This window comes from Cynocephalus volans, chromosome 2, assembly GCF_027409185.1.
Source record: "Cynocephalus volans isolate mCynVol1 chromosome 2, mCynVol1.pri, whole genome shotgun sequence".
Lineage (NCBI taxonomy): Eukaryota > Metazoa > Chordata > Mammalia > Dermoptera > Cynocephalidae > Cynocephalus > Cynocephalus volans.
Window position 1 is genome coordinate 40,220,847 of NC_084461.1, and position 12,595 is coordinate 40,233,441.

At 38.4% G+C, this 12,595-nt stretch overlaps 1 protein-coding gene across 1 annotated transcript in view; it reads right to left on the reverse strand.

Annotated features, from left to right (window-relative positions):
* Nucleotides 1-11,137, reverse strand: part of FGF10 (fibroblast growth factor 10) — an 84,943-nt gene extending 73,806 nt beyond the window's left edge. The window contains exon 1 of the mRNA XM_063088022.1: nt 10,624-11,137. Coding sequence (XP_062944092.1) covers nt 10,624-10,945 — 322 coding nt within the window. The 5' untranslated portion in view covers nt 10,946-11,137. The remainder of the gene's footprint in view (nt 1-10,623) is intronic.
* Nucleotides 11,138-12,595: the final 1,458 nt, after the last annotated feature.

Below are 12,595 nucleotides of genomic sequence, written 5' to 3' on the forward strand. Positions count from 1 at the left end.
AGTCTGCTAAAGAACCAGGCCTCTACTCTTTCCCCCAAACTGCAGAACATTATACATATTACAATTCCAAATCAAATTTTAGGTACTTCTAATATTTTCCTTTTTTAATTTTTTTAAAAAAGCTAAGTTATATTCCTCATTCCTGCCTCTTTCCTCAATCCCAGTATTGTTAATTCCCACCTCATTAAATAATCTATTAGTTGTTTCAGAAACAAGAGGAAGCATCATACTTTTCCTTTTCTTTCTTTTTTTTTAATATCCTACTCACCTGATGAAGGCTTATTGTGTTCCAGGCAATGTTAAGCTGTTTATGTGCAACAACTCCAATTTCTCCAAACTTCCACCAAGTCCAGCCTCAATGTGCCTTTTCTCTACTTCTCACAGGAAGCACCAAACCCTCCCCATGTGGTTTCCTTCCTCCCACCTCTTCAAAAGGCTTTCTAGCCATGCTGTTTGGAATAGTTTCCAGTTGTTCTCTATTAAAGCTCTACTCATTTCTTCCATAGCCCTCACCTCAATTTTTCATCATACATCTCTTGGTGTACTTGTTTGTTTGTTTGTTTATAACACTATCTTGTAGAGTATAAGTTTTATGAGAACAGAAACAGCAACTTATTTCAATGCCGTATTTACTCAATGCCTCACACAGTATCTGACACAAAGCAGGCCCCCAAATTTCGGTTGAATGAATGAATGAATAAATGAATGAATGAATGAGATTATCTAATCTTTACCAAGTAGGAAAGAGGGAGATATTGTTAATATCTTCATTTCACTGATGATGACTTTCCCTAAGTTATCCATTATGTCTGGCAATTTTGCATCCAGGTCTGTGGCTTCAAAACCCATTTTCACTTTGGGCTCATACTTTTAATCCCTTTGAATCAAAGCCCCCAATTTTAATCATTCTATCATCCCACCTCTTTAGCAGAAACTGGGACTTAGCCTTCCTTACTTTGATACCATGCGATTGCTTCTGTGGGATTCCTCTTAGATCACATGTTCTCATTTCAGTTGATTTAACATCCAGTTGAATGCCAGCACTTGGGTTATATTTCCCTCACACCTTTCTTGTCATGTCAGTCCTTTTGCAATGCTACTCATTAGCTAGATCTCTCTCCTGAGAGTTCAAAACCCTTGTCTTCATCACTCCAGCAAAGCATCTCCTCCTCCTTTCACAGTATGTTTCTAAATGCTCTATGGCCTCTCTGCTTTTCTGCTTTTTCTGTGCCTTCTAACATTTATATTATGTTCTTTACCATCTCTCTGGCTCCCTAGATATCAGCACATTTGAACTTTAAAATACTTTTCTATTTTTGTTCATTATACATTATCTGACTAACATTCCTAGCACTTTTATTTCATGTTAATGGAATCATATCCTTCTATACAGATATTCTAGAACATGCACAAGAAATCTGGCAATTACCTTATTAATACCATTATAAATATGTCACTTTAGAACATAAGTAGCATGTAAATCAGTGTCATATGTTACCATTTTACCCATGTTACAGAATACTAATTCTTTTAATAATTCTATCAATGAATCAAAGTTACTTAAAATTTGGAAACAATTAAAAAAAGAAGCTTGGCTTTACATTATTATTACAGTAACAGATAAATTTCACATATGTAAATAGTCAGATTCTGCATATAATTAACATAAATTTAATTCTCCCTCAGAGGAAGTATGTGAACACATTTATGTTATTAATTCAGATTCTAAATCCTGTTGGGGCTTCAAAATATTCCTAAAAAAGACATGTGCATTTCTATATTTATGGCTAACCTGAAGTACATATGCATGCATATTTTGCATTGTTTCCCTATTGATAATGACTATTAAATGAGAACATGGGTTTTGTTTTAAGAAGCTACATACATTTGGCCTGGGCATACAGAGAAGCCTGATAATCTAAGTGGCATTCTGGAAATTGGGAATACCAAAGACCTCCAGATTAACATTCATCTTCTTTGAAATAAATAACTAAAGTAGAAGAAAAATAATTATTTTGATTTTCTAAATCATCTTCTCTTTCTCTTATAGGAGTCCAGACAGAGGCAAAAAGGTAAGGAAAATGACAAAGTAGCTGATAAGTGTTACATGTACTAAAAAAACTTAAAAGAAAGTTCAAATGAACCTGTAGGGAGACTTATCAGGAGCAGAAACTTAACCTGGAGGGAAAATGCAGAATGATGACCTAGTACTAGGACAATCAGAATCCATTGTCAGAGGGGTGTTTATCTCTGGTTTGCCCACTTCTCTAAAGGCAAAGCTTAGAAAAATTGGTGGTGAGTTCTGGGATAAGGAAGAATTCACTGGACATTCAAAATGATAAGGGGCTCCTGATGGCTCAAGTTGAACTTACATTACTGACCATTTTTATGCATAGGATATAAACTATCAGATTTGGATACTATACATCCAAAACTGGCCTCTGGCCCTGAATGTCACCTGAAGTGTTAAGTAATGCTAATGAATAACTCTCTCTGACCTCAAAGGTATGCAGTATGTTTAGAAACCAGTGAAAACAAGCAAACAAACAAACAAACAAACAAAAAACCAAGGAGGAGAGAAAAATGGAGTGGTAAAAGGTGATAAAATATCAGAGATTCACAATGTTTCAGAAGCAGGTGTCACAAACTGCATCAAAACAGAACTATTAGAAAGAAGCCAATGAGCTTAAATTGTAAAGACACTATGTATAGATCACGTTATCTTTAACACAGGAGGAATGCCTTAAAAATTGTTAAGGATGAAATAACTCGTATGTTTATCAGTAAAGCATGTTAACACAAGGTCCCTGAAAAAAGTCATACTTACAGAAAGGATCAAACATGCCTTTTAAAAGACGTTTTTAATCTTGCAGTTAATCCATGCTAGCGCATTTAACCAACACTATTCAGCATTAGGTTGCAGTTGTGGTAAAATTATTAGGTTTGTTTAGTTGACAATTATTTGAAGTTTGGGGTACATGAACTGTATTGAATAATTAATACTTTGCCTTCTATTAGGATTAGTTAGATGATTCATTAATATCTCAATGACATCATTTATTGTAGGAAGCATGCCAAACATTTGAAAATTCCTTATTAATGCTAACACACGTACTGACAAGTTAGAAATCAGTAATGGTGGACAGATTTAGGTTGAAGAATTATTAGGTGCACTATAAAATGAGGCAATGCTTTACTGCCAGCACTATGAATCTATCAAATGTTAATTGGATGCACGTGTTAGCAGCAGTAAAAAGTCACTGTCCAGTTGTCCACCTTACATGGGAATCTACCCTGAGTGTCTTCTTTGATTTATTATTCCAATTAGAACACAGTGTTCAAAGAAAGAACACATCCAACCTGATTTAAAAGCAAGGGAGCCTTTAAGGCCATTATTTTGCGGGTGACCTGACTCCCCTTTAGATATCTTGAAACTTTTTATTTGTGTAAAATCTGTACAAATTAAATACTGGGTTTTAAACTGATCTGTAAAGCATCAACATTTTGTATTCATTAATTTAGTATCAGAGTGTAACAGGTGGCTTTCCAGGCAGGATGCAGGTATATTTCTCTTTACTAATTTTAAAGGCACATTTCTATGTTATTCTTTGTTATACTGACTGGCACAGGTAAATATAACATGCACTGAAAAAAAAAAAAAGTGTCAGGCAACAAACACTATTGGTCAAATGGCAAATGTAAGTGACCTTGAATCATTGCAATATACCATGAAAGATTAAAATACTTCTGCATAAAAAACTTGAGAAAAAAATGAAGTTCATTACATCTCTAGCCTTTGACAAAACTGTATTAAAATTATATGAACACGAATCTAACACCCAATCTCACTGGAAAATGAAACGAGATCTTTAATTTCTGGGAGAAAAGTGCTAATATTTTACTTACTTATATTAAGCAAACATCAACTATTAATGTTGACAAATGTTGGAACAGTAATACTAAAAATGTCATCTGAATTACTTTTCATTGCAAAGTTCACAGAATTAATGTTAAGACAGATTAAATTCACTTTGAACTAATACAAATGTATTACTCTTCCTTATGAAGCATAATAAGGAAATATCATTTGCCCTTCAATTTTGGATAAGCATAGACATTTAAGGCTCAGAAAAGATGGAGATATTCATAAGCAGCTCATTAATGTGAGGAACATTAGTTCTATTTCAAATGAGCTGTCAACTTTTTTCCAGCATTTTGGCTTGTGTAAAGTTAGACGTTTGGATAATAAATGGGGTTTGCCTCTAAACATTAAGGTAATTGTACAGGAATTTAAAGTGCTAATTCATATTCTACTATAAGTTTTTTAAATTCTAAAGAAATGCACTGGAATAAGGCCTTTTGATATAAACTGGATAGTAAAAATGTAGGAAAAAATATGCATACAACAGAGTTCCTTTGATTCTATAAGACATACTTCTTTTCGTTTTTTTTTAGAATTCCGTGCTTAAACATAATTTTGAAAACACCTGCTTTAAAAAGTGGTCCAAACCTTTGGGTAATAGTTTACTGAAATACCCAAGGCCTAGGGATAGGTGTCTCTGAATTTCCATCCTCCTATACTGTCATGTGGTTCTTGCCAACCGTTTTCTTGGGTTTCTTCTAGTAGGTGGTTATAAATCAGGTTTAAAAAGAGGAAACTCTCTCAAATTGCGTATTTTTAATGGATTTATGATAAAGCTATCAAAGTGGAGGGTCCATATGGTAGGAATGCAGTAAAGGTAACAGGACAGTGTCATGTAAACATTAAATACAGTGCTTTCCACCTTCATAAATCCTCAATGCTCATGATTAAATGCTGCCGGTTATAAATTATGCAACCAAATTCTAGAAACAACCACAATTGAAATAAGACACCAGTGGAAGCCATAAATTGTCTATAGGTTTTCTTCCCAGAAAACTCTTGTGTGTACATTATGAGATAATATTTGAGTTCCTATTTTCCTCAACAATTATTTTTCTCACTTTATTTAATTTCCTATGATAAGCACTAGTCCTGATTAAAAAGTAATAATTCAAAACTTTAATCCTACACAATAATTTGTCTTTTTTATATGGTGAAGTACCTCTTGGATTTGCAGACTCATTTTAAAGCTTTCTTTATATAGCTTTGGGTCTCTAAGATGTTGCCATTTTTTTAGAGTTGTACAAGGGTACTTCAAAAAGTTCATGGAAAGATTTGTATTATTTTTCAATTTTCTTTCTCCATGAACTTTTTGAAGTACCCTCATATTTCAGAAGTTTCTGCAACAGTTCTATTTCCCACAGGTATTTACCATCAAATTATTTTACTACAAGTGGGAGCAATTAAACATTTGGCCCTCAGCTATAAACAATTACTATACATAATGACATTCATAGATTTTTCTTAAATAGTCATTTATTCCTAATACCTCTGTTAACATAAGTGAGATTGATGTATGTGTATTTTGTTTGTGTCCATAAGGAATTACATTCCCAAGCATACTATCAAAAGAGAGCTTTCGCCTAGGGAACACACTAACATGGTGTGATACCATATTGCCACCTGAAATGATATCTCTTAACATATTTCATTTCTGTTCCACTATCATTTTACTTCAGTTCCAATTTAATTCGAAAGAACTGTTTTGTTTTGTTTTTTGTTTTTGGCCAAACTAAAAAGCTTCTGCATAGCAAAGAAAACAATCAACGGAGTGAAAAGACAACCTACAGAATGGGAGTAAATATTTGCAAACTATACATCCAACAAGGGATTAATATCCAGAACATATGAGGAATTCAAACAACTTAACAGTAAAATAAATAAATAAATAAATAAATAACCTGATTAAAAAATGGGCAAAGGAGCTGAATAGACATTTCTCAAAGGAAGACACACAAATGGCCAACAGTCACATGAAAAAATGCTCAACAGCACTGATCATCAGGGAAATGCAAATCAAAACCACAGTGAGCTATCACCTTACCCCAGTTAGACTGTTATCAAAAAGACAGAGAATAACAAATGCTGGCAAGAATGTAGAGAAAGGGGAACTCTTGTACACTGTTGGTGGGACTATAAATTAGTACAGAGGTTTCTCAAACAATTACAGAGAGAACTACCATACAATCCAGCAAGCCCACTACTGTTTTTATACCCAAAAGAATGGAAGCCATCATGTCAAAGGGATACCTGCATTCCCGTGTTTATAGCAGCTCTATTTACAATAAAATCAGCCTAAATCAGCCTAAATGTCCATTGACAGACAAATACATAAGAAAAATGTGGTACATATGCACAATGGAATACTACTCTGCCATGAAAAATAATGAAATTTTGCCATTCTCAGCAATTTCGATGAGCTTGGAGAAGATTATGTTAAGTGAAATAAGTGAGGCACAGAAAGAGAAATACCACATGTCCTCTCTCATAAGTAGGACCTAAAAAATGAAGAAAGAAAGAAAGAAAGAAAGAAAGAAAGAAAGAAAGAAAGAAAGAAAGAAAGAAAGAAAGAAAGAAAGAAAGATCACAATAATATATTGAATTTTCAAAAGGAGAAAACAGAACTGTGATTACTAGAGCTGGAAAAGGGGGAGAGGAGTTAGCAAGAAATTGATTAAGGGACATAAAGAATGACTCCATTTTGTAAAAGTGAATATGCTAATTATCCTTATTCAGTCATCACATATTGCACACAAGCATTCATAGTCAACTCTGTACTCCACACATATGTAATTCTGTTTCAATTTAAAAAAAAAAGAAAAAAAGAGAACTGTCGATGTTCACAGTGAGAAGCCAGTAATATCTTGGATAATTTGTTTTTTAGAGATTTGGAGTGTCTAATTCTAACAAATCTGTATCAATGTTGGAAGTAGCAAAGAGGTAAATAAGGAGAGATATAACCAAGTAGGCTTAAGCTTGAATCCTGGTTCTGCCAATTTCTAGTTGAATGACCTTGGAAAATTTACTTTTTTCAGTATTAGTTTTCAAGTCTGAAAGATGTGAATTATTATATCTAAGTCATGGGACTATTGTGAGTATTAAATGAGATGTGTATTTAAAGAGATATGGCATTTACCACATACTTAGTACACATTGATTTCTCTATTGTCTCCCATACTCCTTTTCCAGAAAGGCCTATGGCTCTGTGACTTTCTGTTTTGGGATTATCCATCCTTAGTTGTCTCAAGTTTAGGGATATATTTTCTTTTCACTAGATTCCTCTCTTCTACAAATGACAACCATGGGAGAAGCCCACAGCTGTTTTACTCACGTCAAGAAATAAGTCAACCAGTCCCAGTTGCAAGGGTACCTAACAGCTGTATCCAGCCTTTCTAGGAGGTCAGAACTGGAGCCGAGTGGTAATGTTTCAAGGGCAAAGCTCTAGATGTAAAGAATGATAAAACAAAACCTAAATGAGTCTGCACATATCTAATGACAGATACACCACAGCTATTCTAAATTATTCAAGCTTTCTCAGACTTCTAGCAGGAGAAATATAATTCATCTCTCCTCTCCTTATTCTACTCTCATATAATGACAAAGAAGCAAACAAAGAAATGCACCATCCCTCTAGAAAAAGAAATTATAATAACCACCCAAATTGAGAACAGTTTCTTTAACACATGTAGTATTTTTAGAACCATTCAATTTCTGGGAACTGGCTTTGGAGATAGAAGTTAGAAATGATTTTGCAATACTTATGGGTGACTTCCTTACTTCCCTTTTATTAGCTGGCAAAAAGCCAGTAGAACAGTTGTTTAATTACCCAGGACATCACAAACATACAACCTCTTAGATAAGCTGTTACTATATTTTAGCAGCAATAATACTAGGGTCAAAAGTAACCAAGAAAATTAATCTTCAAATAAGCAAATCTCAAAAGAACAGCTTTGTGTCTTGAGAATAATTAATAACTTGTTTAGGAAAATGTTACTGAAATGTGGTTTTTGGACAAGGAACTGACACTCTTCAGAGGTTAGATATCCTAATATTTAACAGGCTACGATTTGTTGGGCTGTCTGGTTACCCGTAGGCATGGCAAAAGTTTGCTCACATGTAATTATGCAACATTTAGACAATATCTTAATGATACCATGTAGTTCAGCTGAATCAGTCCAGCTGGAAATTGAAGCAGCATTCTGATTACTGGGCCACATGTGAAATTCAGTCTTTTTCAACCTCTGCTTTCCACTTGCTATGTTTTGATACAGATGCTCTTGGAAAGCCTAAATTATTTATGGTTTGACGATACTGAGCAGAATAAGTCTTTTTCCCCTTTTCATTTTTAACTATTAATTAAGATTGCATTACTATCATAAGATATTTAGCTCATAATTTTAACAAGGACTGTTAGTATACTTTATCACATGGAAGAGATATTAGCATATTTTGGATAATTAGGATGGATATTTTCCACACCCGTTTTATACAATAAAAATTGCATACTTTCTGTTTGTAGATTGTTTTTATTGTAAAAAACTTCAATTTGTACCCTGGAAATTATTTTACTAAATAGTTAATCACACAGTGATCATAATTTTAGAAAATAGTAATTTAAGTTGCATAAATGAAAATAGTGCAGATTGGTCCTTGTGTCACATCTTAAAAACACTTAAAATATAGCAGTAGAAATATCAAGTAAGTGTCAAAAATAAAAAATTGCTCAAGGTTAACACTCTGAAATTTTGTTAAATTCCTTTGAGCTTTCTCCATGAACTATAAAAATGCAAAGAAGTTCAGTACATGGGAATTTTTTTCTCTTTTTAAATTTCCAACTCACTCTGTCCAGCTCAGTGTTTGGACAGCTTCTTCCCCACCCTTCTAACTGGATGACACTACATCTATTTTGTTTTAGAAGTAAATAAAGGTATTACATTTTAAATCAACAACCATAAAGGCTGTACTCAGATAACAAATGACTTTCAAGCAAAAATAATGATTATCATTAATGACATTATTTCAGCCACTTCCTAATAAATCAGAATGGAAAAAAAATAGGTAATGAATATCTTTAGCACTAAACATAAAATGGAATACATTAAAATACTTCTACAAATATTTTTATTATTTGTAAACATATTGCTGATTTTAGTAAATAGAAGCAGTAGCTGAGGAGGAACGGAAGTTAATGTTGAATGTGCATGAATTCCCAAAAAAGAAAACTAAGTCTTAATTTTTGTAAGTCTTTATTCATAAATAAAATGCTAAATTCTGGTCAATTGTCATTCTCATTAGTACCTGGTACCTTCTGGGCCAAGGAATCCTGACCTCTGCGACCCATGTACTTAAGTTAGCTAACAAATATATACTTGGCATTCCCAAACAACTGACGCAAAAAAGTTCCTTAAAAGGTGACTTGGAATCTACCATTGAGATAATGCTAAATAGGCATTAAAGATGTTTAAATGTCATTGTCTACTGTCTTCAGTGTGCCATTACACAGCCTTGGGATCCTTTCAAATAACAATCAGTAGGGGATGAGTAAGTCTCACTACTTGAAAGTAACTAGCAAAGGAAGCCAACACAGTAATCTGGCTTTGCAGGATTGACTCAAGAGGAGACACAATATCCACCCCTTCTCTCCTCGTTCTCCCTCCCCCTATCCAGCCCGTACTCCTGCAAGAGAAAAAGAAGAGAAAAAGGGAGAGAAAGGAAAGAGGAAAGAAAGAAACCCAGGGATCTTGGGCATAATTTGTACTGAGGAGAAAACCTCACACTATGGGATAAACCATAGCCATGGAAACACACTTATGACTTTTACTTTGAAAATAAAAGAATGACAATGAAATTTGTGTGAGGTCTGTGTGAATCCAGTCCCATATGTTTACAATGCTTTAGTAGTATGGCTCTGCAATATGAGAGGTTTCAGAAGAAACAGTACCACAGGACACCACAAAGCAGCACATATGCTATTGACAAGGCAGACATGAGCATCATGTTACCCAGAGAGAAGGCAGGCAGAAGACAAATAGCAGCGGTGGTGCCTGAAAAGCTAACTTCATGGACTGCAATCACTCAAACCAACGTGAGGGACCAAAAAAAAAAAAAAAAAAAAAAAAAAAAAAAAAAAAATACTCTTCGCTCCTATCTAGAGGTGGCGGGGTAAAGAGACGGAGGTGGGGAGGGAGTGGAATTGACGTTTCTTTTTCAATCAAGTTCCCATAAAGCCCCTACAATAGAAAGCGGATAATTATTTTCAGCTTGAGCAGCCTGTCTCAAAACTTTTAACAAGATCGCCAGCGAAAAGCAACGAAATTTGTTTACGTGAGCCATTTCCAGAAGGGAGGGAAAGGAGACCTGCGGATGAGGTGGGGAAGGGCGGTGGAGACCGATAGGGGCATCCATGCACTGCGACAACTCTCGGGCGCCCTGCGTAGTCCGGCGAGTGACAAGCCAGAGGAAGGGGCAGATGGGGTGGCAAGTGGCGGGGGTGTGGAGGGGGCGCGCGGAGGGGAGGGGATGCGGCAGCACAATGTATACACGGGGGGCGGGGGGTGACTTAGTGTGAAAGTATCCCACTTCATCATTTTACAGGGGTTGGGGACGTAAATATTTAGCCGGCCACATCTGGAACAGATTTCCCCCCCGGGTGGGGTGGGGGCGGATAATTGGAAGGAGGGGAGCCCGCGTTTGTTACTTACTGTACGGGCAGTTCTCCTTCTTGGTACCGCTGACCTTCCCGTTCTTCTCAATCTTGAGAAAGTACTTGGTGAAAGAGAACAGCTTTCTCCAGCGGACATCTCCTTGGAGGTGATTGTAGCTCCGCACATGCCTCCCCGCACTGGAAGGAGAGGAGAAGGAGGAGGAAGAAGAATTGGTGGCCTCTGGTGACACCATGCCCTGACCAAGGGCTTGGCAGGTGGCAGGGACGGAAGACACCAAGAACAGCAACAAGAAGCAGCAGCAGCAGCCGGGCAGGTGGGGAAAGGCTGAGGCACAATGTGTCAGTATCCATTTCCACATTGTACTGATACTCTCGGCGCTGGAAATTGTCTCATCAGAAGGAACATACTGGAAGGGTAAGACCTGGTGCAAGGCGAGGAGACAGCTGGAGGTGGCGGCTGCTGGTTAGCTCCCTCTGGGCGCGGATCTGGGCAGAAGTGAGTGCGCCAACATCCATAACTCCTCGGAAGGGCCGGCTGCCTCTCCTCGCTGCTCTCCCGGATCCGCCGCCTGCGCCTCTCGAGTCTCCCGGTGAACAGCGCACGCGGGTGGCCGCGGCAGCAGGAGCTGGTGGCGGCTGTGGCGGTGTTGGGCACCAGCGCTCTCTGCTCCCCCAGGAGTTACTTTGTTCTCTTCTTCACCATGTTAGATGCAAAAAAAGGTCTGAAAAACAGATGACAGCGCGGTGAAGAAAACCCAAAGGGGGTGGGGTGGGGGGTGGGGGGAGCTATCTGCGCCCCTCTGCAGTTGGCACCTTCTGGTCCCTCTCTGCAGAGACCCAGGCGCTAGTCACTTCTCAAAGTGTGTCCCTTTGCAGTTGTCAGAACTGAAGGCAGCTGCCCGGTCGCCGTTGTTTTCTTCTCCCTCTTCCTTTCTCTTTTTGGTGGTGCCTGTTGATTTGAAGCCTCAGAAAGTCACTTCTTGTTGGGGGGGGGGGGGGGATGGCGGCTGGTGTGGTGTTTGGCCCTCTCCCCCACCCCCTTCCTTTGGAAAGCCTGCTTGTAAACAGGTTGAAGCCTAGAGTCTAAATGTCAGTGATTCTAAGCCAGAGGTGGGCTCTTCCTCTGCTGGTCAAACCTCATTTGCAGGGGTGGAGAAGCGGGGGGAGGGGGTCAAACGGCGGTGGGACATCTGAAACCCTCGGCTGCTGGGAACGCCAGGGAGAGGGAGGAGGGAAGGGGCCGAGAGGGGGGAGAGCAGGGCAGCGAGAAGAGAGCGCGATGCCTGTACGCGGAGCTCGGGGGCTGCCGGGTCCCGTCCTCGCCGCCTCCGGCGCCTGCAGCCCGGGCTGATCGCCGCTGAAGCGTCCTGGGCTCGCAGCGCAGGCCACCGGTGCGGCTGGATCCTCACGCTTTCCGAATGTTGCTGCCTTCCATCCTGAACCAATCCCCTCCGGGGAGCCCCTTTCTCACTTGTTTTTCAGCGTAGGACCCCCCCCCCCTTTTGGCAGTGAAGTACTTGAGAGCCACCTGGAGCCTGGTGCTTGGTTGACTTTTTTTTCCTTCTTCTTTCCACTCTTGCTCCCAGAGGGGGGTAGGGCTGGGGAGAAAGCAGAAGATGCTGGGGATAAAACCCTGTAAAGCGACAGATTATAAACTGGTCGGAACGAGCACCGAAAAGGGAGACGTAATTAGCTTCCTTTCCTGCTCTTCTGCCAGCTTCCAGGGAGGTCTCCTCTTTAATGAATCGCTGATTTCTCGCTTCCGTTGCTGAAGTAAAAAGTTCACACTTTGGCCCTCTCTGCCTTTTAAGCTCAGGGAGATTTATCGTCACCCTTAAAAGTCGCCTCTCTCTTGGCGCAAATGAAATCAGGGACCCAAATGACCGATTTCTAATTGCTAACATGAGTCCTTTACTGAAACACGCGTGCACTTCAAAGCGAACGCACTTTATTGAGATCTCAAAGATTTTACCATACAATTTGGCCCGAATACCCTGCTGTCTGTTTTC